This window comes from Strix aluco, chromosome 20, assembly GCF_031877795.1.
Source record: "Strix aluco isolate bStrAlu1 chromosome 20, bStrAlu1.hap1, whole genome shotgun sequence".
NCBI classification, from domain to species: Eukaryota; Metazoa; Chordata; class Aves; order Strigiformes; family Strigidae; genus Strix; species Strix aluco.
In genome coordinates this window covers 5,888,545-5,915,949 of record NC_133950.1, presented here as the reverse complement: position 1 = coordinate 5,915,949, position 27,405 = coordinate 5,888,545, and the positions used below count along the sequence as shown (strand labels likewise).

Sequence of the window (27,405 nt, the reverse complement as noted above, 5' to 3'; positions counted from 1 at the left end):
TGGTGAAAGTCTTGCCCTAGTACTACAGAGACAACCTCCAAGGGAGAGTGTTTGTCCGTGTGCTATTTGTATGACTCCCTGACAAGAGCTGCTCATCTGGTACCATGAGGTGGCATGTCAGATCAGTGTGAATTAATGCTGTGGGCTGGGCTAGAGGGTTTGTGAACAACTCCACCTGAGCTCCGAAAAGCAGTGCAGAGCTTCAGGTTGTTAAGAAAACATTGCTGGCTCCTACCACTAGTCAAGTCTGCATCTGAAGAATTTAAGGATCCTTAAATATTTCTACTAATTTTCAAATGATTAAAAGCAGTCAACACCTTGTTGAAAACAACAAACAAAAGCCCATTAATTAGCATCAGAAAGCAAGCAATTGTATCACAGATCAGGGTTAAGCACCTTGTGGAAAACAATACTCTGTGTGTGGGTGGTTTCAGAGAGTGAGTTTTGTCAAAGAGACATGAAAGTGCACCGCTTTGCTCTCTTGCTCTCTCTCTTTCTGGCGGCAGTGCAAAGGGAAAATTATTATCAACAGGACAAAGACTGAAAGACATATTTAGCAGCCAGGCTTACCAAGTCAGACTCATCTCCATCTTCCTCCTCCTCCCCAGACTCTCCAGAATCTTGTTCCTCCTCAGACTCGCCATCATCAATCTGCAGCCACCATTTGCCCAAGAACAGAAAAAATCTGTCAGGTCAGGTCTCTCAAAGCAGAGCACCCCCCCATCATCCTGCTGCGCCCAGCACCCAGCCCCAGCCTGCACATGCACTGACAGAATTTCCAGGACAAGAACTCCAAGGCTGTTAACACAGGTCATGGTACATCCATGGCAACGGCACAGGGGGGAAAAACTCAACCTCAGAAGAAAGTTTTCCAACCAAATGTTAACTTCCTTGATTATCCAAAACCAGCCTCATGTCTCCATTATGTATCACGATTTGGGGAAAAAAAGAACTAAACCAATTTTAGTGCTTTACCAGCTTGTTACAAGCAAGATTAGGAAGATGTCTCTTACTGGTTCAGTGAATCCCATAACTAAATGTGGTGGGGGTTCTGCATGTATAGTGGACCACAGACTTTATGTAGCAAGGCTGAAACTGAGGGATAGGTGGGGAGGTACAATGGGGAGCAGGAAATGGTCTTCAAAAAGCCTCGCTACCACTGCTGTGCTTTCTGACATCCTGCAGGCTAAGAAAACCTAGAAATTGTCTCAACTCGTGCCACTCCTATCCCACGTGTACAAGCAGTGTCCCATCCTGCTCCCTGAAGTCCTGCACAGGGCATGTGAATACCTTTCTGGCATTGTCTGCATCGGATGCGCTGTCTTTAGAGGTCCTATTATCATCTGCAGGAAACACAGCTGCCTGTTCTGCTCCATGATCATCCTCCTCTTCCAACTCATCAGAGTCTTCCTCTTCAGAGTCTACATCTATGCTTTCCCCGTTCACGTGAGGGCTGGCATCACCCAGGTCCTTTTCACTCTGAAAGTCGCCCAAGCACATAAGCCATAAGGACAACATCAATTCATAGGACAGAGCAGCTGAACCCAACCCAGAGCACCTCTGTGCTAGGAGCCTTGAAGCTGCCAGGGGAAAGCTGACTACGTGTCCCTCCAGAGCTCTTCCATGCTGCCAGCAAAGCCAGCCTGAGACCTGCCATGTGTCACCTAACCCTGTCGATCTGGGGACCAAGGAGCCTCGAGGAGTCATTCCAGACTGATGTGGTTGTACGAGGCATTAAGGGGAGGAGGGCTGCTGGGCAGGAGCCTTCAGACAGACCCCTGCAGTCTAGTTCAAACATGGAAGGGCGGCTCCACTGAGAGTGCAAGAAGGTTTCTAAGGAATGCAAAAAGGAAGTTAAATCACAGAGGGATTTTCACTCCCCTCCATGAAAGCCTAGCACTGTTCTCCTTGAATTCAAAGACCAAAACTTCAGGGCATGGATTGCAGCAAAAGCAGAATTTGATCAGGAGTGAGTCTCTGTCTACACCTTTTTTAAGCAACCAGTTGTTCTGCCATACAGCCTCAAGCAGCAACACTAGACAGTTACCTTGAGGACACAAAACAAAAAGTTACTACATGGGGTATCCTCGAAATCTCTCGAGTTCCACAGGACTCATGGGACAGAAGGGGAACATTCACTGTAAAACCTTAGTTTAAGAGCTGGTATCTGAACAGTCACTCTCAAAAAGCCATTTTCAAAGCAGCAGGCTGCTACGGGCAGGATGGTGTTGCCAGAGAGAAGATATAGACCCAGAACAGAAGATGCTGACCCCAACAAGCCAGCACGTACATTCCTGTGCCTATACATGGGGTTGGTGTGCCAGGACAAGGGACGTGTACGATGACAACAAACATGTCCAGCGGGCTCCACGCTCCCCTTACCTTGGCACCCGCAGAGGAATGAGTTATGCTCTTAAACATCTCAATCATTGTTCTCTGTTTTAACACTTTGGTCTTTTTCTTGGGAACCAGGCTATAGGTTCCCATTCTCCGTTTTTTCTTCCGAGATACTGCAGCAGCTGGAAAGGAGAAGCAAAAGAAACCCTAAGTTTTCTCAGGAATGAAAAGAAGAAGGATAGAGAGTAGAGGCTGTACTGAGGGGAAATGACATTTGAGGGCACGATCTGAGAAAAAAGCTTCCCACTCCAACTAATTTATTTACAAGTCAACCAAAAGATCACACACACACACACACACACACATGCAAACACACAAAGAGCTTCCTGCCAGTGTTGCAAACCTACCCAAATTCTGAGTATCCTCTCCACACTCCTTCTGGCCTTTACATCACCATACACAATATCAAATCCTTAAATTAGCCTGTGTTTGGAAGTATTGCTGATGCCGTAGGACACTGAATAGAATCCAACTTGCTCAAATAGATACTGCAAAGCTAATAATACCAACCTACAATGAAAGATATCATACAATAACTGAAGAACACACAGGGAAAAGGTACCTTAAATAAAGAGCCATTTGCCATTTAACCTCATTTCACACCTACTGTGGAAGTTTGTTTGATTCCTTTCACTACTTTGATTGGGTCTTAATTTGTTAAGTCTCCCTTCTGGCCTTCTAATCAAATCAGACATCACACCTCACTGCCTGATGTTGTCTTTGGTGAATACACATCAGAAGGATGCTTAGTGCGGGCTCTTTTAAGAATAGCTGCAGCAGGGAACAGCCAGCTTCAGCACAAGCATTATCGTTTGCAGCCCGTTCCTTGAAAGCATTTCTTCACCTCCCAGTATGATGAAATTTCACCAATGGAAGAGACCTCTCCAAAAATCTGTTAACCCAATTAAATTTATTTACAAGGATGTAGTTTATGGTAACCAGTTGTTGCAGTGATATACGAAGTCCCTCAGAATTGATAGAAAATCACATATGAAAATGGGATGAAAGTGTCTCCTCTAATAACAAGTTTTGTCAGAAGATCCTCGGTGTGGTGGTGCCTGACAGAGCACACCTACCTGCCCACCCCGCCTGGGAGGGACCTGCACCCTGTGAAACAAGGTGGTGCAGGAAGGGCTGCGTGGCGGGTGCTCCCTGCAGAGCAGGAAACTGCTGGACTTCACTTGGGAGGCTGCTTTAACAGGGGACTGCAAGAATATACCCTGTACAACACCCAGAAGTGACCAGAAGGGAGTGCAGAGGACACAAGCATCACGCTGGCAGCACAACAGCCACTTGCAGTGAAGTGTCCAGATGAAACAGCATCCGTCAGACAAGGTCCATGGCACCAGCACTACTGATGCCAGCAGGAAAGGAAATTCAGCAAGAAGAAGGTACTAACAGGGGTTTCAGTCCTTGTTAACCTGCCTCATCTGCCACTCAACCACACATACAGAATCACAGAATCATTCAGGTTGGAAAAGACCCTCAGGATCATCGAGTCCAACCCTCAGCCCAACTCTACAAAGTTCTCCCCTACACCACATCCCCCAACATCTCATCCAAACGACCCTTAAACACATCCAGGGATGGTGACTCCACCCCCTCCCTGGGCAGCCTATTCCACTCTCTGACCACTCTTTCTGGGAAACATTTTTTCCTAATGTCCAGTCTGAACCTCCCCTGTTGCAGTTTAAAGCCGTTCCCTCTTGTTCTGTCACTAATCACCTGTGAGAAGAGACCAGCACCAACCTCTCTACAACGTCCTTTCAGGGAGCTGTAGAGAGTGATGAGGTCTCCCCTCAGCCTTCTCCTCCTCACACTGAACAGTCCCAGCTCCTCCAATCGCTCCTCATAGGATTTATTCTCCAGGCAAACACACATGTGGGAGGTGGGTGCTGCTAGGGATTTGAACTCTGTCCTTTATACCTGACTGTGACTTCGTGGTGGCCACATAGCTCTGGTTCTGAGGTAGTGACTGGTGAAGGCCTGGGAGAGAGGGCAACGGCAACGGCTTCCCAAACTCCAGGATGTTTTTGTTGCCTTCCTCCTTGGATTCTTTTTGATCTCTGCTGTCTCTCCCATCTTTGGGGTCTTTACTTGCATGCTGGAAAACAAAATGCAGTTAAATTGAGCCTCTGCATTAAAAACAAATAATCAGAAAATAAATTTCATTCCTTTCTCTCAAGCATAAACACTTTCATTTGAAGACAAGACCAGACATTCAAAGCAAAAGCACACAGCCCCTCCTCTAGCACATAATGTTACTTTGCCTAAAGACTGCAAAACACTCTCAGTCTGCTGCTCCTTCACTTGTTGAAGGCTGCTGCCTTTGAAGGTGAAGGGTTACCTTGCAGAGGCAGAGTGGCAGATCCAAAGAACTGCAGATAATGAAAAGGATCAGACACTATTTACACAGGCATTTGGTTGGCTCTGGAGAAGAAGAACAAATGCAACAAATACACCTGTTCCTTGAAACACGTCCCAGGTGCGGCTGTCACATCAAGCATGCACGAGAACAGGCTGGCAGAGACGTTTCAGAAGAGCAGGCAGCAATGGGAAGGGATCCTTCCTTTCGGACAGCATTTGGCACAATCAGGTCTTAGCAAAGGCTCCCACCTCTAGCCTAGCACACACCAAAACACTGGCAAAGAAGGTATTAGCTTGACATTGCAGGTTCATCTATAGCACTATCACTGCCTGTCCAAGAGAAAGGCCTGTCCAAGCTGACTCGAAACCAGTTAGCGCAGGTACTCCTGATCTACCTGTTGCAACACCAAACACAGGGCAGGCTACAAGCTCCTACTGAAAACCAAGAGAATTCTGGAGTTGCTGCTGGAGCCAGGCTCCCAGGCACCAAGGCAGCTTTCATCCGCTCTGATTCAGGCTTGCGCTCAATGCAAAGCCTCATCCAGCACCTTTGGTGATGAAATCAGGGTTCCAACAGCTCCACATCCCACAGCACTGCACCTTTTGTAGCAACCACTGTATTAACAGAGTGGGGTAAATGCTGCCACTCTGATTTGACGTTTTACACTGGATTTGCCTCTTATTTAACAGATGAGCCAGCTGCATCCACACTTCTCCATACACTGTCCACTCAGCTGTCAAGTAGGATGCAGGTTTGACAGAGATGTGCCAGAAAACCAAGAGCACAGTTAGCAGATTACAAGCTCTGCAGTGGCAATGTTTTAGTGCTGCTCCACTTGCAGAAAAGTACTTCTTACAGGACTTCTGAGCAACAGCTGAAATACCAAAACAGAAAGAGGAACCCAGGCAAAAGAAAGGAAGGAATAAAAAGCAGCAAGGAATAAAACCACTCTTTAAAGTCCAGGTTCAGATAGGCACTCTTTGACACTGCTTTCAAGTAGTGCGACCTTGTGAACAAATGGGGAAGCGACTGATTTTCCTAATTACAGCTCTGCCATGTGCACACTGCTGGCAGAAAGCAAGGACTCAGCCACAGACAGAAAAGCTGTAATGATAATCAAAAATGACCCGCATAAAAAGGCCATCAAATTGCCAATGATTCCTGCATCAAGCCCATAACTTATGGCTGAATTGCCACATTTTTTCTTAAAAGGCATCTAGACTTGGATTAACGATTTCAAAGACGACAAATCTACCATATCCTTTGATATGTTGTTCCAATGCTTAATTGCTCTCACTGTCAAATAATTAAATGCATTATGCTTTTTCAACTAAATTAAAAAGCCCTGTATCATCAGAAACTCTCACTCCAAGTAGATACTTATGGACTATGACCAACTTTTTTTTTTTTTTAACTTTCTCTTCAACAAGCTTAATAGAATGGGCAAATTGAGTGTTCATGGGATCATTTTCTGAATACTGGATCACTCCTGAGACTGCTCCCACTTGTTCTACTCCTTAAAAAATGTACGTCAGGAGTGCTGGGCACAGTATGCCGATAATAGTCTCAACAATACTATTTATACCTCTTAAAAGTCCCTAGTTTATAGATCTAAAGGTTAACGGTAACTCTTGGCTACAGGATTATTCGGAGAATTCCCAAGTCCCCTGGAACATCCACTGCTTTCCATTTTTAACTTAAAATTAGAAAAATGAGCTTGGGAGAGGCAGATCTGATGCAGAGCTGGCTGTAACAAGTGTACATAAGGGCTGCATATTTTGTCCTTTAAGTGCAGGCTCTTGCAACTGGTCTTCTGATAAAATGTGCTGTTACTCCCAAACATCAAGAATTCACATTCAGACCATGCCAGACTGTTTGGAAGAACATAATCAAATTTTAAATGAAAAAGTAGTATGTTATTAGCTTGGGGTTTTTCTCTCCCCCTGTAATTACAATATGGAAATAAATTAAAAATCTTCAATAGGGCTGCATGACAACTGTTAAATGTGACTTTTGCATGGCAATTCTGGTAAAACAGTTTTTAAAATCAAATTAAGCCTTGTGAGATCTGGATTATTACTTGGAGGCATATGCAGCAATGCTAAAGAACAAGAATTCCCGCAGAGAGGTGACCAGATCTCTCAGGAAGCCTGATGGCACAGGAAGCTGAGCAGGCCAGCAGTAAAACATATATCTCTTTCACATGTGTATATATACATAAAAAATACTAAATCCAAGGACTGTAATAAAAAGGATCAGCAAACATTTGAAAGCAGTTATACTCAGTTTTCTCACCATCTTTCTTCAATGTTAGTGGGATAAAAGAGTTACATCTTTGCTGTTCTTATTAAATTTTACTTTCCCACAAGTAGAGTGTTTAGTGGATGAAACTTTATTCTTTTCCCATTTCTAATGTCTCTGAATTCTGCCAGATTCTTAACTCACACCTGCAGGTACAGCCCATACTGGTCTCCTACACTGAGCTTTTATTCCCCGCTCTGCCTGCTCCAAATTTAAACACTCCCAGAAAAGAGGCTTTGCTAATTCAGCACACTGGTCTGCTGGAAAACAAAATGCAGTTAAATTGAGCCTCTGCATTAAAAACAAATAATCAGAAAATAAATTTCATTCCTTTCTCTCAAGCATAAACACTTTCATTTGAAGACAAGACCAGACATTCTTCTTCTTCCTTAAAATCCCATTACGCTGGCCAAGAGCTGGTTCAGGCATACCTGGGCCCTTCCTCACCAAGACATTCTGCATCCTTCGCTGCCCAGGTTAGAACCAGCACATCACCCCGCTCAGCAGAGGAGAGTGGGCAGGTCCAAATAAAAGAAGCAAAGGCAAAAGACAGACTGTGCATTTGGGAGTGGGGCAAGTGGGTGCTAGGCTGTGTTTGAGGCACAACAGACTCCTATCAAAGCAAAAGAGAAACAAAAAATTACAGTGATCCACTTAAACACAAAGCTGACAGATCCACCTGCAAGCCCCCAGCACCATCCGAGGACTTCTCAAAATGCTGCACATCCATTTAGCTCCAGCGAGTTTCCTGCTGGGGAAAAGGCTGTCCAAGGACAACCTCAGATGAAGGTTTCTCCTGCAGAAGAGGCAGGACAGGACCCAGCTCTAAGCCACCTCTGTGGGCTACACAGTCACTGGCAGAGCTGACAGCAATTAATGCTCCTGTCATGTGCCACCTTCTTCCAGTTTCATGACGGAGGGGTTCCTCCTGCCCTCCCTGTTCCTAGCGCAAGGCACAGCATCAAGCAGTTATCTATAAACTGCTTGCAGCTCAGTATCCATCCAAGCAAACTCTGGCTCCTTGGCTTACAGCCTCCCTTCCCTTTTCCCAGCAGAGGACACTGGTGCTGGCAAGGCACAAAGGCCGTTGCAAAGAGCTGGCAGTGAACCCAGTGGAGCTGACTGCTACTCAACATCTACTCATCCAATTTGCTGTGACAAATCCTATCGTGTTCCTGTTTCATTTCCTGAGGATCCAGAATCCTCCGCTAAAGGTGGAAAATGCCAGTCCGACAATGCTGAAGTCTGCACCAGAAGTGACCATGCACAGCTTTCAGTGATCTGTTGGGCACGGACTGATCTGCTAAGCAGACTAACGAGGACACGCACATTTTGAGTAGCCCGCATTTTTAACGAAGCAGACTCCTACGCTCAGAAACTGGATGAAGATCATCCTCCTTCACTTAAACCAACAAACATACAAGAGAGCAGAGATGCTTTCATCTAACACCTACATGGCCTCCACTGCAAACAGCAAAATTAAAGGTGAGAAGCACTATTCCTGACCCTAGAGAAACTTCATTGCTGTGTGTTATCCTTGTCCAAAACAGCCATGGTCTTTTTCTTTTTCCCCCAATTATATTTAACACTCAAGCACAGTTTTCATCTACGGTTTTAGAGAAGTATGGCGAGGACACTCCTGTGCAAAGGCAACTCTCCAGGACGCTGTCTGAGCATGTCCACATGCTGTCCTAACCACCACATGTGTGGGCCACTGAAGGCTAAGAAAGGACCAAAACTGATTGAGAAAGAAACCGCGTCGCTCATGTCTTATTTCTTGCAGCTTCTCATGTGGCATCAGCTCATCCTATGCAAAAGGCTGTAAAGTCACTATTTCATGTTGGGCATTGCAAGGAATAGTCCAGAAGCTGAAGACAGCTATTCCAAGGCTCAGAACAACGCTTCCAGAGATGCTTGTGTCTGGAAACAGCAAAAATGGGACCACAACTACGTCTGACACCATTATGAGAGAAATAGTCAAGAGAACTGCTTAGGTTGGTACAAAACCACAGAATTTTATGTGTTTATAAAAATTAAACTCAAGTACTTTCTACATTTTAATGGGATCTACCATGTTTCCATTATTGTCACAGCAGCCGGGAGAAGTTACTAAAAATGGCAAAACTAGAATATCAACCCTTTTTTTTCCCCAAAGGCAAAAATACAGAACAAACCTTACAAATGAAACCCCGCGTTGGTTTGACAGACGGCACACGGCCTTCTTCCCACAGCTCAGCAATTAAGAGGTCTTTCCATTACCAAAGCAAGCAAGCTAGCAACAACCAAAGAGAAAGCAGACCAGAACTCCATCCGTGTGTTGTGCAAGGACACCGGAAAGGTCCTGCAGGTCCTGCTTCGGGGCAGCTTTGAAGAGTGCCGCAGAAGGACTGCCGTTCGCTCTTGACACCTGAACCCATCTCTGGCTTAGACATATGAGCTGACTTATTTCTCTTCTTTTAAGGATGTTCATTTCCAGCACAGTACGAGCTTGAAACTAAAGCCAAATAGCCAGGAGGACTAAACCAACCGCCACTGCCACCAGGCAACACGGCGGCTGTCACCGAGCAACCCTCTTCTTTCCATCCATCATGCGGAGGGGTAACAAGATTTGTACCAAGGTGCTGCCTTTGAACAGCACAAAGCAGCAGCTCCCAGGGGTATCTGCCTCTTAACAACTGGTGAATGATATTTAAGCAAGAAATATCAGTCTATAAAAAATTTATCATAAGAGGATGACAGTGCCTGTAGGAGCTACGCTCTGATAAAAACTACTACAGTAGTGGTGCTACTCTCCCTCTCCTCCACTGCTGCAGAATTACACCTTTCTTTCACTACCGCTGCCGGGGGATCCTAACCACTGCCTAAGCCTTATCTTGGAGCAACAAGAAGAAACCTGCATGGCTTTGGTTTTAAATCTAGATCGGACAAGCTGCAAGGCTGATCCACCTATTAGCGCCCTTTTATCTGCAGATTAACACGTGCCCATTAGAAGAGGGATTCCGGTGTGACTGATTACAATTGCCCTGATTTGTGTGTGGTCAGGTATCTGCATAAAATCATAGAGGTTTAGGCTGCCAGGCAGACTGTGCTTAAGGGTAGATGTTCCTAAACCAAGCTACAGACCTGCATTTAATGGCTTTGTGAACCAGCATCGTTCAGAGGTGTGGGTTCTGCTGGGTCAGGAGGAAGAGATCCCACTCCTTGTCCCTGTCCCTTCCTAGATCGAGCAGCTCCAGGGGAAGGGAGTGTCACACATCAGTCAAAACGAAACAGGGTAGCTCAAACCAGTTTCAATAGCAAGTCTCCTGACAGAAATAGTTCTGCTGGGGACCTGGGAGCAGGACGGTTAGATCTGCGGGCTGTGGTCGGCAGCTGGGGCAGCCACCTTCAGCCAGCGCGGCCACGTCAGCAGCACGAGCACAACCAGTTAATATGAAATGCGAAGTACTGCACAATATACATTCACTTTCCACCTCTCCCTGCAGAAAACCCTCCATATAAGAAGTCCAGTCTATGGCCTCGTCACTCCTGAAGGAGATTTCCCATAGGAGATATTTAACTGTGTCCAAGCTTGCACACATGGACTTCACACTTTCAGTCCACCCGTGCACACCTGGGCACCCCTCTGGAGAGGGTCCACCATGGGTGCACATTCTAGGTTCAGATAAGACGGCAGCAGCACCTGCAATCGGATGGAGAGCTCTATTTCACAACCTGTACTCTTCTTTTTATTTATTCTGCAACGCACCACCCCTCCCGGCCCAAGAAGACAATATCCCCATCACCATCCCCATTAGGACCTTCCCTTTGTTTTGAGTTTTCTGGTCTGAGCCTGCTGAGCAATCCCAGCCACTTGCAAACCACCAACTGCCACCTGCCTGGCCCCAAGAGATGAACACAAAACGTTCTTGGGCCAGGAGCTCCCGCAGAGCAACCCACAGACCACGTCAGCACACCGCCGCAGTACGGCTGGGCACTGACACGGAACATAATACTTTACAGCAACACCTGTGTGCACACAGAAAGAAAGCAGCTTACCGGTCCTGGGATCAGATATTTAGTGGCAATGCTGCTTAAAGGTATAGTTTGATGAAATTGCTAGAAACACCAACATAAGCAAAGTGTCTCTCACTCCAAGCTCCTCCTTCTTGCCCAGGCTTTGTCTGCCCCAGTTAAATTCATACTACGTTTTGGGCACACACTGTCAACCAGGCTGAGATACTAATTTCACGGATTTTTGCACTATTTCTTCTGACAGATCAGCTTCCCCGACCAAGTCCTCTGCACAGCATAAAAAAATACCACCCGAGACACAAACCTCAGACTACAGCCTCGTGATCACCAAGTAATGAACAGAAATGTAACTTGGGATTTCCAATTCAGCCATCTGCTCCTCCTATCTCAAGAGATAACTATGGGATGCTTTCACTACCTTTATCAGCATTTATCCCTTTCATCTTGTGATGTTAAGCTCAGAAACTGGAATTTCTGAGCAGGAGGGGCCTTCTCCAAGCACAGGACACACACACACATACACACACACACTTGCTTTTCAGTCTGTTGTCTGACCCTGGAAACCTTTGGGTTCTTTATAGGGTTGTAAATGGATTAGAAAGGAAAGAAAGATTCTTCCAAAAGGTGCAACGCTCACGTTACTGCACTATTCAGAAGGGGAGCAGAAATGATGCTATCAACAACTCTTCTGAGGTCTCTGTTCAGAAACCACTTTAACATGCGACAACATCAATTAAAATTGTCACCTGTTTCAGATTCAGCTTCGATCCCAATTCAGGAAGCAACTCCTAAACAGAGAAAAAGCTGGTTAAATTTGTGAGAAAATTATTTTCTTCCTTTCAAAGACCAATCCACATGTGCAGGAAAAGGCTACCAAGGTCCCCTGACAGCTACTGAGTTACAGAAAATAATTGTTTGGCCCCAGTGGGTTTCTGTAGGAGTCAGGAGGAACAAATGTTTACACTTTGCAGGCAACAAAATAACTTCCTCCCCTCCTTCTCCCAGGCAACACAGGTCTGCAAGAACAGGCTACCAAGAAAATAACAATGCTCTACAAAATATTAGCAAAGAAAACTGCTGTGTCCTTTAACATCAACTTCTGGGTGATTTCCACAATTTGTTTCCTGGAATACAGCACCTGCTAACATGGTATTTTTGAAGGGAAAAAGGTGTGAACATGGAGGCTGGTGCATGAAAAGTTACAGCAATGCTGTGCTGATGAGCCTCTTATAAGCAGCTCAACAAAGAAATAATCAGGACAGAAAAATGACAACTAGCAAGAACTCTGCTACTCAAAAGAAAATAGCATGTAAATTTGAAAGACAATGGGGAAAAAATAGGTAGTAATTATCAGGAAGGCTGAACAAAACAGATGTTTTATTGTCTTGCAGAAATGAGATCAAATCTTGGGTTCACATTCAGATGCAGAGGCTCGAGCGGGGAACATGGGAACAGCCTCTTCTTACCACCCTTCTTGTGAATTTTGTTTCTCTCCCTATTTTAAACCCAGGGGGAACGGCCAGAGGTGCTGAGGACAGGCTATGCACTTTCTAGAGTGGCCCAATAACTGCAGACTTTGGTTTTTGAAGCCGCTGTTACTGTGTGAGCAAATAACGATCAACAGCACCATGGCAGCACCTCGTGTAACGGAGTGCTGCAAGCATTCGCAAACGTTGCACGCAGCTTGCTAGAGACAAACCTTGAAGCACAAGGGCTTGCGTAAAAATATTCTTTTGATGTAGCATAAAATATGAATGAGGAAAACACTCCCTCCTAACCTAGCAGTTGTCTTGTAGAAGGGAATTGCCTCTTTCAATTGCTCAGCCACAAGGGAAAATTCCACATGGGTCTGGGGGTTTGCCCGACTTAATTTAAGTGCACAACAGGCTGCTGGAGGAAAGCTGTGAGGCAGTTTCGGTTGCAAAACCTTGTTTGGGTAAGAAACAGCCTTATGTGAGATTTTCATCAGGCTGCACGTATTGCATCTGGGCTTCCCCACTTGCTAGCCAGAAAACGGAGCAGGAGTGCGAGAGCGAGAGAATTCAAATGCAATCAGGGGAAGACAAGGGAAATGAGCGGTTTGGGAGAATGGAATGGTTGGGAAATCATGGCAGGCGCGGTTTGTGCCCTGCTATTGAGGCTGGGTGCCCATGAGGTTTGTAATCTTGATGTGCTCTTTGGACTCCCACCTGCTTCCGGAGGCACAGGTGGTGCCGCAGCCAAGGGCACCTTTCCCCATCTGTGGCTGGCTAGGTGCCACCCATCTTTTTTTTTTCTCTCTTCCCCTGCTCCAGACCACAGCGATTCACAGCTTTGAGGCCTTCACTTCATATTATTGCTGTGCTGCAACATGTGGGTGACATCTGAGGATCACTCTGCATTTGCTGGTCCGCAATACGCTGGTAGCTAACAGCAATCCATTGCAGCAACCTTTACAAAGCTGCAGCAGCTTCCTGTTCATTTCTGGGTGCGACTCACATTGCCAGGCAGGGCTCCCAATCCTCTCCTTGACTTAGGTGCAGGAAACCTAAAAGCCAGTCTCTCTCCACCACTAGACACAGCGCAATGAGAGGAGCTAGCTCTTTGTAGCTAAATATAAGGTGTCACATGCCGCAGACCAAGTGCTCATGTGGACACCTGCCTGTTCCAGTACCCATTCCCTACCACTGGCAAAAGAAGCAAAAAAATAACCAAAAGAACCAAACTTGGCCCATGACAAAGAAAGGCCCATTTCTGTTCACTATAACATGAACGCGCCAGACAATTTCACATTTTCTTTTGCCTCCTACAAAAAGGCAGAGCTTTGTTTTATTAAGTGATGGTAAATCCACCCCTAAGGATTCTGGAGTGAAGATTCCTGAACAAGTTGCATTACTGCAGGCAACATACAGAGTGAAAACATCATCTGGTTTACTACTATAATGATACGGCAATGCAATCAAGTTGCCTAACATATCAGCTTCTTGACAGCTTCCAAGCTTAGGAGAAGCCTCAAGTTAACATGCTATGCTTAATTTCCTTTGGGTCGAACTTATAAGAAATCTAATTTGTTTCACAAGCAGCTCTGGATTTCAGCAGACAGCTGACGAGCAATACAGCCAAGAGAGAAAGGCCATTTAGTGCCTCGCATACATCTGTTGGAGAAGGTAATTGATCAATTATGTATTTAGAAACACATTGGGGAAGAGAGTTGATGAGGGCCATGTGACTCTATTTTAACACCTCTGTCTCTCTGTAGGAAGAGAAAAAATAAAAATAAAAATAAATATTTAAAAAATAAATCAATCCACTCAGTGGGACACCTCCGAATGACACGTGTTCCCATGCAGCAAGGTATCCCTCTCACACATTCAAAGAAAGCCAAGAGCAATCGCAGCAGCACTGACTGCTGGGCATATACATTACCAGGCTAGGGGTGGGTTTAGGCATTGTCTTCCGTGCTCTGTGGACCTTGACTTCAGTGTTAGCAGCGGTGGCTTTTTTAGCGTCCATGTCCTTACTGCCCTCCCCGAGCTTGGCTGGCATCGTGGCTTGCATCTGAGAAAAGGAGCCCACAGTTCTCCCTTTGCTTGCTCCTCCTGGAAGGGTTTTTGCAGCATGGCCGGTGAGAGAAGCAAAGGTGCTGGTAGTCCTTAGAGGTTGCTCCTGTGCCATCTGCTTGGTTAGAATATATCCATTGCTCCCTGTTACAGAAGTCTGTGTGAAGTCATTAGCTTTCATATGGTTTTGCTTGCCAGTCTCACCATCTCGTTCAGAAATGCCATTTTCTGCTATCCTATTTAATTTAGTACTAGAGTCCTGCTGGCTCACTTTCGTATTGTCCTGAGTGTTTTTAGCTGGGTTTGGGTGGCTACCAGCTTCGCTGTGCTCACAGGAACCGTTGGTTTCACCGTCTACTGCCATTTTTGGTTCCCCCGCTTGCTTTTCTGTAGCACTTTCATCTGCAGCCATGGCATTAAACCCTGGAGAAAGAGGGAGGATAAGGAGGAAGAGAGGAGAAAGAAAAGGGTCACAAGTGGTATCAAAATTCCAAAGAGAAGGTACAGCTACTTACAGTGGCTAAGGAAGAGCAAACTTCTCCTCCAGAAAGCTGTTTGCTATATATACCTCTGTCTCTCTCCGTTTGGGTTGCTCATTCACCTACCTGACCGGCTTGTCGGGATCCTCAGACGGTGAAAATTGGGGTGGGCGGCTCAGTTGAAAGCAGTGCACTCATTCTCACTTGCCTCAGCTGCAGATGTGGCCATTTATTCCCAATTATGGATTTTTTCAAGGTAAATATTATCTCTAGATTTTCCAGTAACTACATTTATTGGACCATATGTCAACACCTCGCATGTCAAACAAAACGCTGCCCAATCTTGCATTCAGATCTCTGGCAAAGCCCTTCACAATGCCAGATTGACACAAGAAAAGCTTGCTGGATGGGCAATACGGGGGAGCTTTTGTGGCAGACGCAGCTCAGTAGCCAACTGTCTACGTCAGGGCTCCGCTGCTACACGAAACATCGCAAGGAGTAACTCCCTGGTAATCACAGCTCTCCTGGCAATGTTGTCCAGTGGAGACCGGCTCTTTCGCTGGGATGAAGTGGCACAGAAGCAGAATTCACAGTGTCATTTCAGAGGCAATAGCCAGAGTAAACACAGGGGTGAAGCATGTTAAACGCAATTCTAGACTAAAATAATTACATGGTTCAAATGCAGCAAGATTTTTGCAGACTGGCTAAAAGCTCACACACAGATAAAACAGGAGTGTCCATGTGAAAAGGGGTTTTCTCCTCCCTTCCAAAGTTTCCCCATTAATGGATTTGTCCCATCAGAGATTTCAGACCTGAGCTGAAAAAAATCCAAGTATGAACACCATGTACTTGCAGAAAGGTTTCTGACATGACAAACTAGCAGCTCCCCAGGCAACCAGGAGTGATAACAATTCACTGGCATGATCAGTAAAACGATTAAATCAACCTGCTGTTAGGGATTCCTTGTATTGTTTTCCTTCCAGAGGCCAGACAGTTATGAAAAGCATCACAAGAAGTACCAGCAAAAGCTTTGTCCAAGTGGGCTGTCAAAACAGGTAGGGCTGATTTATAACCAGCTCGAATCAAAGCAATTTTCACCTACAGTATTCAGAAGGGCCTGGAGTCAAACCAGAGGACAACTTTGCAAGCCAGACCAGCACGCTGGGTGTCAGCATCTCATTTCACGCTGCTCTTGAAGCCCAAACGCTCAAGGAAAACAACATTCTGAATGTCTCTGCCGACCTGGCAAAAACCTGATGCAAGGCTGAAGCATGAAGAACCATGAAGATACTGGATCCTAGGACATCAGGTCCAACATACCTGGGCTAACTCTTCAAAGCCGAGCTCTGGAGGGTTTTGCTGCATGCTCCCAAGCCCAGGCAGCTCAGTGCAAACGTCAGCAGGGAGGGGAAGCAGCGCTGCACAGCTCACCGGAACAGCTCTTCCCAAAAAAGCACCAAATTCCCGTTACAGTTAGTGGCAATTAGGAAAAAAAAAAATCTCTCCCCAACTATTTGAGGGTCTACTCACCTCCCCTTCTTTCTTCTCCTTTTTAATGCACTCATTCAGTCCATGTCCTTACCACTGGGTTGACCTAAAACGTTTTGATCCAGATTTCTGCACAAACAGCATTTGCAGATCTAGACTCTAAAAGAAATGCACTCTAGTACCTGTAACAACCGTATTATTCCCTAAACTTTCTGGGGTTTGGTGTTCATCTGAGATTTAAAGACAAACATTTCCAGCATCAAACTGAAAGCCATCTTAGAACTGGTCAATACATTTAGACCATCCAATCTAACCTCCATCTCGAAGCATGGTCAACGCTGAATTCAAACCACGTTGGTCAGGGCTCTGCCCAGGTGGGTCTCAAAGACCTGCTGTAGAGCTCAACTTGCTCCAGCCTAGTCCTACCCATAAATTATAAGGTGGACAGTCCTAGTCCTGCTCCTTATTTCCAACTGAAAGCCACATATGTTGGGCACAAAGCATCTTACTGGAAAGTGTCTTCAAACCCTGATGACGAGTGGTAACTCTTCCCTGGGGTTCAACTCTGGCCATCTTTCCTGATGAGAAACCTGCACTGAGCAGTCCGTTACCCTCAAACCCAGGCAACGCAGCCTGTGACTGCCTCCCACATGAACACTGCTGTTCAGCCTCCAAAATGAGCTCACTGGTGCTCGCTGGAGCACACGCAGCAGGGCAGAAGCAGAAACCCCACTTCAGTAAGCAGTAATCGAGTGGCTCTCCAAGTATGATTCAAAGTCCTCGCCTCCATCTGCTGCCCTCTCATGCCACCCAGACCACCTTCTGTGTACTGAAAGCTCTGATAAGACACACAAGGGTTTGTTTTGGACAGCAATGACTCTGGGAGAAGAAAAAGTGCTAGTTTTTTCACTGTTATTTAACTATTTGAAAAGTCATGGGCAGAGGGAGCCAACAGCCACACACTTACTCTTTCAATACTTGTTTCTCTTTCTGCATTTGGTGTCTTTAAAAGACCGTGCTGTGGCCATTTAAACAATTATTTCAGCAAAGTCAGTGCCAGAAGAAAACAAAAAATGAGCTCCCTAACCACAGATGGCCATTTCTAGTGCTCAGCACTAGGCACCTGGCTGAATGAAACCTTCAATATTTGTTGATTTAAATACTGGGCACTCCCACCAGAGCAGTCAAATAGCTTCAGCGGCTGACTACTAGATAAACTGAATAAGCAGAGGGCAAGAATTGCTCTACCTGCCATGAAGGCAACCAAAACAAGGTAAATTAGAGCACTGCCCTAGGGGAAAGAGTAACTGCATTACTCCAGAGAGCGTCACAGACTCTATGAAAAATCCATGAGGCTAAAATTAAAATCCCACATACAGTTTCACACACACACACACACACACACACACACACACACACTCTTAATAAGTGTGGAAAATGCAATCTGACTGACTGTGGAAGTGCCATCAAATCCCTATAAACAGGCACCAGACTTCTAAATCTGTATGAGTAGAGATTTGACAAAACAAAGATATGAAATTTCACTGTCCCTGAAGTTGCACAGAACTGGAGAACTTGACAGCAGTTGTCAGGGTATGGTTTTGATTTAACAGGATTACACACCCACTCCGCCCTGCCGTAAATGACTGTACACGTTGCAGGGCAAAGCAAGGTCCTACAGCTTCCAGCTCCAGCCCCGACCACCAGCGCTGCCAGTGCTCAGCAGGCTGAGCAAAATGCACTGTGGAGTGTCACAATTTGGTGCCTAACGGACAGGCATCCACACGACAAAAGATGTTATGGCAACAGTCATCACACAGGTCGCTGGCTGGCAAGAATCAGCAGAGGCCAAGGACTGAACGGCGAGAGAGACTGTGTCCCTCTCTTCTGAGACACCACGGGCAAGACTGTCCTGAGCTGCTAGGACGGGCTTCTTTGGGGAAAGATCACCTCCATCCTCCTGCTTCCTCTTCTGGCAGCACTAAAACAAATTCATAAATACTTTGGAATAGCATTGTTTTCTACAAACTGAGTTCCTGTACAGCACAGGGCTCCCACAAGGACCACCACAGCCAACCCACCAACTGCAGGAGCTCGTCACCCCAGGGTCCTATCAGAACATCAAATTAAAGAGACCCACATGAAGAACTAGTTTATGTCAGAATCCATGTTGCTTAATAAGATGTAACCCAAGTAAGTTAGTCTGGTTTTCACAACCAAAATACCTGGTCTGGTAACAGGAAAATAGGAGTTGCCATCCCAGGCTAGGCTACCGCTCCACTTGCTCAGTGCTCCATCCTCGTGTAACAGGACACGTCTGCAAGTCTGACCACATCTTAGGTACACACAGTACTGCACATTTACAAGCATTGCTGAATAGACCCAATTCAATACATATTTACACTTTTTCTGAAATACGGCCTATAGACGGGGATGGGAACACAAACTACAGACAGCAGGAACCTCACAATGGAGAAATACTGAATAAAACAGCCTACAGAAGCTCTTCAACAGCACAGACAGCTAAAGAAATACTTGTTCTTGACATGACCTTTACATCTCCCCTTTTTCATTATCAAGAAAAAAAAAAGTTTCACTGCAAACCTCCTAAAAATCTTGATTTCAAATACACCTCATGGTTAACAATGCTGTTCAACAGCTTTTCTGCTCTTGTGCTTGCAAGTGCAAGTGAATAAAAACCTAGAATTATTTTTTCTCCAAAACAACTTGACAGTATTCATTCCTTCCAAACAGAGCAAAACTATGTTTTCCTCCATATTCACTTTTCCATCCAAGTCCCTCATTGTTCCTTAATCTACAACCATTTTTTCTTTAATTAAACAAAATGAAAAGTAGAAAGATACAGCTGTTCACAGAAATGTAACCTCATTTACTAGAAGCATCCCAGTATTTTCAGAGCTCTCTTATGCACTTCCTACAGCATATGCATCAGTAAAAGCCTGTAACACTGATGACAACACTGCATCCCGATCCAAGCACTCAGTATTAATTTAAAATCCAGCAACGTGTAGAACAGGTAACTTGACCAAGAGATTTATTTTCCCTTATGGTGCCCATTCTCCCATCTGAAGTTGATACAAAGTTGAAAGAAACTTCAGTATAGGTGTTATCTTCTAGGACCTGGCTACATTTTAGTAACACAAGAAATTTCAGACTCAGAAAATTATGCAGATACATTATCCCTGTGACTCCACATGGCGAAGAATAATCAGTAATATATTCCAATCACTTCTCTGAATTAATAATTCATTGAGAGTAATGCAGAGTTCACACCCCTCCCACCTCTCCCCAGAATCAAGCAGATCCTCTGCAGCAGTTTTGGTCTTCTCAATACTAATCACAGTTATTCAAAATTGAATTAAAATGCCCACGAAGAGAACAGAATCTTAAGAAAGGAGGGGAAAAGCTAAGTCAGACAGGATGAGGATACGTCATCTAATTTCAGGTGTCTAACAGGTATCTCAAACTCCAGGGTGCCCCTAAGCCACCACTGCGACCAACAGAGAGACGACAGCTCAAAAAGCACAGTCTGACTCCAGACATCTATCTTTGGATAAAGTAAGCACCGCCTGGACATGCCTACCACGTGTGAGCAGAAATGAGCTGGACTAGTCCAGAATTAGAATGACAACTTCAAAGAAAACTCTAAATTAAGCAAAACGAAACCCACCTCTGCTCTCTCAGCCCAGACTCCTGCAACGCTGGTTCTTCTCCACTGCCTTTCCCTGTTGGGTTTCCAGCCCTTCCAGCAGAGCCAGACCTGGCTCCAGTCCTGCCCTGGAGCTTGCCGGAGCTCGGTTCAGCCTGCCAAAACCTGCCTGTGGGCAGAGCCTGTCTGACAGATGCGCTACGGTCCCCACCAGCTGTCCTGGCCACAGCCAGAGGGAACCGAATCGCCTCTGCAGAGACCAAAGGGGATGAGTAGCCACCAGAAACCTTCTATATGCAGGCAGCCAGATGAGCAGCTCAAAACTCTGTATTGCTTTGAGAATGTTCTGAAAAAAATAAAGTCTTAAATATATTTTTTAAATTCAGATCTCACTGCTCAGTGAGACAAAGTAAGAAAAACATGCAAGCATTAGGAGCCCTTATACTCCAGGCCAAAACACAATCATCACTATGTCTGAGGGAAGAAAAAAATAAGAAAGAAAAAGAAAGAAAAATACCCTACAAGATCTGGAACTTTTACACGTTTTTCTGAACATCTTGGTGTTGAGCACTGGTAGAGGTGAAACACCCAACTGCCCATGTCTTGCATGATATTTTTGAGTGCCCCCAGCACAGAGCAGCTCCACATCTGCAGCTGAGCCACGAGGCTTCAGCTGCTGCAAGAGAAACATCAAACTCTGAACTAAGCAAAGACAAAGCTCAAATGAAAAGCTCACAATTTTGAACAGCAGTACAAGTACTGCATATTTATAATTATATATACACACATTTCACAGATTTTTTACCTTAAGCACTTTGCAGATCATCTTTAAAACATCAGATACCACAGTCATTTATTCAATAACCTACTGTACTGCTGGATAAACTTCTAAAAGCGAGAAATGCACCTGCTTATAATCCTTGTGTTACAACAGTTCCCTCCCTGCTTCCTTCTCAAAGTGAAAAAAAAAGAAAATTGTAAAGCAGAGAGAAGCCCAGCTGACATAAAAAGGATGACAAAGAGATGGGGACTAAAACTGTACAGACTAGGGAGAATTAGTGGCTGGAGATCCACTGGAAAGGAAAGCACCACCTCTACCATTGAAGCCAAAGAGCAGAGCATTTTGAAGCCAAAAAATGAAGAGAATTAAGTGTTTCAGGCCAGAGCTCCTCTCTGGGGTGAGTTATTGATGGTCTCCCCTCCCTGCCCTCTTCTAAATCCGTGAAGCCAGGTGATATCCCTCCAAGAGCCTGCCCTGTATTTCCAAAACACAAATGCCACTCCTCCCAGTGCCCTGGAGCCCTGTCACCCTGCGGCAGTGTCAGAGTTTCCCATCTCCTGTCAGACATGCCAAGAATCAAAACAGGAAAACAAAAACAAAAACAAAAACAAAAGAAGAACAGCTTCTGCTGTGAATGCTCAATACTGAGATTACACAGGTCGGGTAAATGGGATTCAGCATCTCACCGGTGGGCTGCCTGTGAATACCAGCAGTGACTCAAAGCAGTTTAACAGCTTGCATGAAATTAATTTGTTCCTTTGCCGTGGGATCGGGTCCACAGTGTTACAGCACTGGCCACGAGGCCCCAAGCCCATCTGTGACCAAGGGATGCTCCTGCTCTGGGGCTGCTGGGCTCCGAGCACGTTTCTTCTGCTGCTGCAGCCTGTCTGCTGTGGGGCGCAGCCTCCCCGGATCAGGGGTCTCGAACACGGGGAGCACCTGGGTGCACATCTGGGTGAACATCTAAAATATATAAGCATCATTTTGCTCGGTCTGGTCTCCTGGCTGTCAGCCTTAGCAGTGGATCCCAGTGCCGAGTACACTGAGGTGAGGAGATTATTCTTTTTCTCCTTTTAAAGCAGCCATTTCTGCACCTGGGAATGCAAAGGTTGCAGCTGCTCAGCGGAAAGCAGCACCTTCCTCACTCATGGCAGCTTCCTATCTGCAATAAAAGGGAGAAAACCAAACAAAAAACAAAACCAAAACAAAACAAAAAACAAAACAAAAAAAAAAAAAGAGAGAGAAAGAAGGCCCCTCCAGGAATTTAAACCCTGACACTCTCTAAAAGCACTTTTAAGTTTATTTGAGAGCAAAGTGACAGTGCACATCTCATCCAGCACTCTGCTCCAAGCACCAAGGCTCTTGTGAAACAGCTGCCTCGGGTGAAGCCTCAGAAACGCCGAGGCTAATGGAGAACTTCATTACCAACTCCCCTCCCTGCTCCTTCGTGCCGCTACTTTAGTGAAACTTTCCATCTCTGGAGCTGGGGAATCAGAAAAGAAGTGGTTTGCCTTGAAAGGTCAAGCGAGATGCAGCACAGAGTTAGGAGCTATGTACATTAGGAGGAGAACTGAAATCACTTGCAACTGAAATCACTTTGCAATTGATTCTCGCAAAGAAACCACTTTTTAATTAGTTTCTCTCCAAGTCAGACTAAAGACAATATGGCCTAATAAAACACAAGAGCAACTTTCTTCTGCTCATCTCTTCTACCTCCCTGCCCCCTCCCTGTCAAAGGGAAAGATAGACCTAAACTCACACCCACATGTAAAACTGAACTGGAACATTTCCCCACGGAAAACAAAACACAGTCTCATCCACAGCTGTTTTTCTGTCTGTACTGAGCAGTTTTACACAGAAGGGGACGCTGAGTCTAGTGAACAACTTACACTGGGCTTTACGCAGGCTGGGACTCAATGCCAGAACTGGAAATGAAAGTGCTGGGAACACACAAAGATCTTGTTCCTACAGTTGTATGTTAAATTTATAGTTCGATTATTTCTCTTTATCAGTGCCAGGATGAATCCAGAAAAGGACATCCCAGCTGGTAACAACAGTGCATTTCTGCAACACCTTCCACTCGAGGAACAAAGAACAAAACGGCACGACTGCCCACCCAAGGACCCCCTGACCCCCGACCTCCAGGCTGCTCCCCGAGAGCACCCACCCCGCTCCCTGCCCCAGCCCAACGGCACCAACAACTCATCCCCTGGGGCAGTAGCTACTGAGTTGTCACAAATGACAGGCTGGCACGCTGAGGACAACCAAGAAAAGGGATGCACTGCCTCAAAACAACAGATTATAAACTGGGGCACCTCAGCTATTGCCCCACAAGAGTATGAGCCTTCTCTGCAACCGGAGATCTTCATGGACATCTCCAACATTACGATCTCCATCAGTGGTGGAGGCAGATGGCATTGCAGGCAGTTGCAGTGGTGCCAATGTGCTTTGCTTGGGCAACAGACCCCTAAATCTTACTCAAGGCTGCAAGGTACCTGAATTTCCTGGCTCATCTTGGACACAGAGAAAGCACAAGTTTGGACACAGAGGTGTAACTCACAAAAGGCCATTCAGAGAGGCAGCCGCGGAGCTATGGGACGTGCTAACACATTTCAAATGGGGATCTGATACTGACTTCAGTGTCAGTACCCTTCTGAGTCAAAGGGGAGTAAAAAGAGGGAAAAACACAGTAATTCACACTAAGTCTTTAGCCCAAACAGCACCTTTAGTCAGTCTTTGGATTTGCAAGTTCAAGCCCCTGCAAGTTTTAGATCCCAAGTTCAATATCAACAGATAACCCACCAAGGGGATTTTCCCAAAGGGAACAAATCCAGAAGAGATCTAACCTTACGCTGCAGGCCACGGCTCCCATCAAACACATGATCAGTCCACTGCAGCAGCTCAGCCTGAACTAGAAGCCAGAAGCACCAGCAGACTTGTGCAGATTCCTATTCCCACACATGATAGTATTATAGATGGTTTGGGCTGGAAGGGACCTTTAAAGGTCATCTAGTCCAACCCCCCTGCAATGAGCAGGGACATCTTCAACTAGATCAGGTTGCTCAGAGCCTCGTCTGATCTGACCTTGAATGTTCCCAGGCATGGGGCATCTCCAACCTCTCTGGGCAACCTGTGCCAGTGTGTCACCACCCTCACAGGAAAGAACTTCTTCCTTCTCTCTAATCTAAATCTACCAGCTTTCAGTTTAAAACCGTTACCCCCTGTCCTATCCCTCCCCCCTGATCAAGAGTCCCTCCCCCCTTTCCTGTAGCCCCTTTCAGACCTGGGAGGCCGCTCTAAGGTCTACCCAGAGCCTTCTCTTCTCCAGCTGAACCCCCCCAACTCTCTCAGCCTGTCCTCACAGGGGGGTGCTCCAGTCCCCTGAGCATCTTCATGGCCTCCTCTGGCCCCGCTCGAGCAGGTCCGTGTCCTTCTGATGTTGGTGCCCCCAGAGCTGGACACACACTGCAAGGGGGTCTCACGAGAGCAGACCAGAGGGGGACAATCCCCTCCCTTGACCTGCTGGCCACACTTCTCCTGATGCAGCCCAGGACACAGTTGGCTTTCTGGGCTGCAAGCACACGTTGCTGGTTCATGCCCAGCTTTTCATCCACCAGCACCCAGGTCCTTCTTGGCAGGGCTGCTCTCAATCCCTTCATCCCCCAGCCTGTGTTAAAATCAGGGGTTGCCCCAACCCATGTGCAGGACCTTGCACTTGGTGTTGTTGAACCTCATGAGGTTCACACAGGCTCACTTCTTGAGCTTGCCCAGGTCCCTCTGGATGGCATCCTGACCCTCAAGCATGTCAACCGCACCACTCAGCTTGGTGTTGTCTGCAAATATGCTGAGGGTGCACTTGATCCTGCTGTCTATGTCTTTGATGAAGATATTAAATAGTACTGGTCCCATCCTCCTCACTAAAGGAAAATGACCATTCAAGCAAACTTAAAGAGAGAAATCTTAGACTTCAGGGTGCTTTTCCAGTCCACTCAGTCCAGCTCCATACGCTGCAACCCATCCATGAGTCAGGAAACAGGGCTCAAAGAAACTATTTCATGCCATCTCCCAAGTCTGCTATAATGATTTCATGTTCACGCAACACTCAAAAATGTAAATTCTTTGCCAATGCTAAACACTGTTATTAACAGACTTTAGGAACGTTAACTAATTGAATTCCTATGACAATCACAGCTGGGTAACGAAGGTCTGTGAAGAACAATGCATATAGCACAACGACCCTGCAAACCATTGTCTTTTACACACATGGTATGCTTGGGGAGAGAAGGATACGATCTGAACATTACCACAAGAATGGAGACTATGCAGTTCACATTTTAGGACCCTCTTTCCCCAGTAACAGAACTGGAAAATAAGCTGAAGTGGTTGGAATTTGAGCATTTCATGAAGCCTTGAGACTGTTCCTGCACAGGGAGAGTTCTCAGCTTCCTTTTGATACACAGCATTTGCTTTAAGTCAAAATCAGTCAAGACATACAAGGTGCAGAAATGCCTCTCTTCCTACCCTCCTGGATTTTTACTTCCATAACTCTTGACACTTACCTCTGATCAATCAAGAGACAAATAAACTAGCTTTATAGTCCTGAGCCAAGCAAGGCAAGGGATCAAAACGAGAGTCTCCTCCCAGAGCAACGCGACCTCCCACTGACATCTCAGACTTCGCCTCTGGTCTGCCCAGAGCAGAGGTCCATACGCAACCAGCGTCAGCAGCAGCACTCACGTGCTCCCAGTTAATATGCAAGCACCGTGGCCACATCTGATGCAGCATTCAATATTTTGCCTGTTCTGAGCTTTACTTTCTGACTAGAGCAGCTTGACAAAACATTATGCTGGACAGAAGAGAAAGAAAAAGCAATGCTGTACTCACACACATCTGAATAAAGTCCAAAATTCTGTTTCTAGCCAAGACTAGGTATTTTGATGGGGCCAGTTCAGTGCTTTTCTAATGCTCTATTATAGAAAGGAGAACAAAAATACACCAAATCCCTGCAGAGCTACAAGAAGTAACTAGTCAAGGAATAATAAAGCCATGGAAAGAAAGGACGGGGTGGGAAAGATAAAGGGTGGTGGATTTTTTTTTCCTAATCCCACTGACACATTTATTAAGTCCTCAGATTTGTGTGCATGCAACTCACAGACAACCACACAGGAAAGACTTTGTCAAATTAACATGTGCACTGCATCCTGCAAAGTAAAAGCAAGCAGACACAACACAGAAGCCACAAAGCATCCCACAACGGCATGAGGTGTGGAGTGCCTAACCCCACCAGCCATCCTGCAGCCATCGGTGCCTGCTCTGGAGCAACAGAGAACTCACAGGAAAACAGAAAGTTAAATTTAATAGAAGGAGGAAAAAGGCTAGGTCATCATGTGGTGAGGATCAGAGTTCAGTTAAAACCAGTCACACAGAGGAGGTTCTAAGTAACTCCTTTGCACTTCACAGCCGCACCAAAGCAGAAGTGAAAATTAGATATCATTCTTTAGGTGGGTGGTGATGGACGGACTGAAAAGCAAATTTGCATCTCCTGGGGAAGAGCCCTGCTCAGAATAACCACAGGAGAAGGGAGCCACTCTGTTCATGGGAGCGCACCTGAGACCCTTGGGGGACAGAGCACATCTCCAAGCCCCCAGTTTTGTTCCCATCATGTGCTGATCTCACGAGCAAGGTCTGGCCCTCAACCGAGGCAGGTGCTCACCTTCTTCTTTGTTGTTGGTGATATCTTTCAGCAGCTCAGTCTTCATGCAGGCGTCCTTCCTTGTCTCTCCCTTACTCAGCACTGTTCGCTAGGGGTGGGGAGAGAAGGGACAGGGAGGGAAAAAAAAGGAAATATCATGGTTTAGCTCATTGCTCATACACAAGTTGCATTTAAAAGAAGAGACAATCATGGACACATCCTGTTTACATCACGGGAAAACCTCATTCTGCAAAATAACGCTGCCAGAAAACTGCCAGCAAGACACAGGTCAAAGATAAAAAACATCAAGGCTTGCCCCTGCTGACAGCCCATCTCGCCCAAGAAGCTGAGGGGTTTCGAGCTGCGCCCAGGGCTGAGACCTCACAGCTCTTTGGATAAGATGCAGTCAGTCAGATTTTCTGAGTGTAACATGCTTGAGAATGCAGCTGAGTATGTCTGTACAGGCACAGATTAAAATGGTCATGAAAGGCATCGCAAGGAGGTGACCCTTATTCCCCCAAAACTTCTAAGGTTTTCGGTGGTGGGAGGCAGATCTATCAAACTTCTCATTATACAATCGCACATCAACTTTTACAGTCCAAGTATGCTTCTGGTGTTTTGGGTTTTTTTGTAGTTCATTCAAATGTAACTTACAAAATCCAAACCATCAGTGAGC

The 27,405-nt window shown here is 45.8% G+C and overlaps 1 protein-coding gene across 14 annotated transcripts in view; it reads right to left on the bottom strand.

The window, feature by feature from the left end:
* The window catches only part of EHMT1 (euchromatic histone lysine methyltransferase 1), a 123,683-nt gene that overhangs the window by 37,390 nt on the left and 58,888 nt on the right, over nucleotides 1-27,405 (bottom strand). For 11 of the 14 annotated variants that reach the window (XM_074846123.1, XM_074846128.1, XM_074846130.1 and 8 more), the window contains 7 exons: nucleotides 26,751-26,838; nucleotides 14,486-15,042; nucleotides 11,827-11,868; nucleotides 4,324-4,501; nucleotides 2,383-2,519; nucleotides 1,291-1,479; nucleotides 571-651 (listed from right to left, as the gene is read on the bottom strand). In XM_074846123.1, coding sequence (XP_074702224.1) covers nucleotides 571-651; nucleotides 1,291-1,479; nucleotides 2,383-2,519; nucleotides 4,324-4,501; nucleotides 11,827-11,868; nucleotides 14,486-15,042; nucleotides 26,751-26,838 — 1,272 coding nt within the window. The remainder of the gene's footprint in view (nucleotides 1-570; nucleotides 652-1,290; nucleotides 1,480-2,382; nucleotides 2,520-4,323; nucleotides 4,502-11,826; nucleotides 11,869-14,485; nucleotides 15,043-26,750; nucleotides 26,839-27,405) is intronic. The other 3 variants (XM_074846124.1, XM_074846134.1, XM_074846135.1) reach the window with 1 other exon arrangement.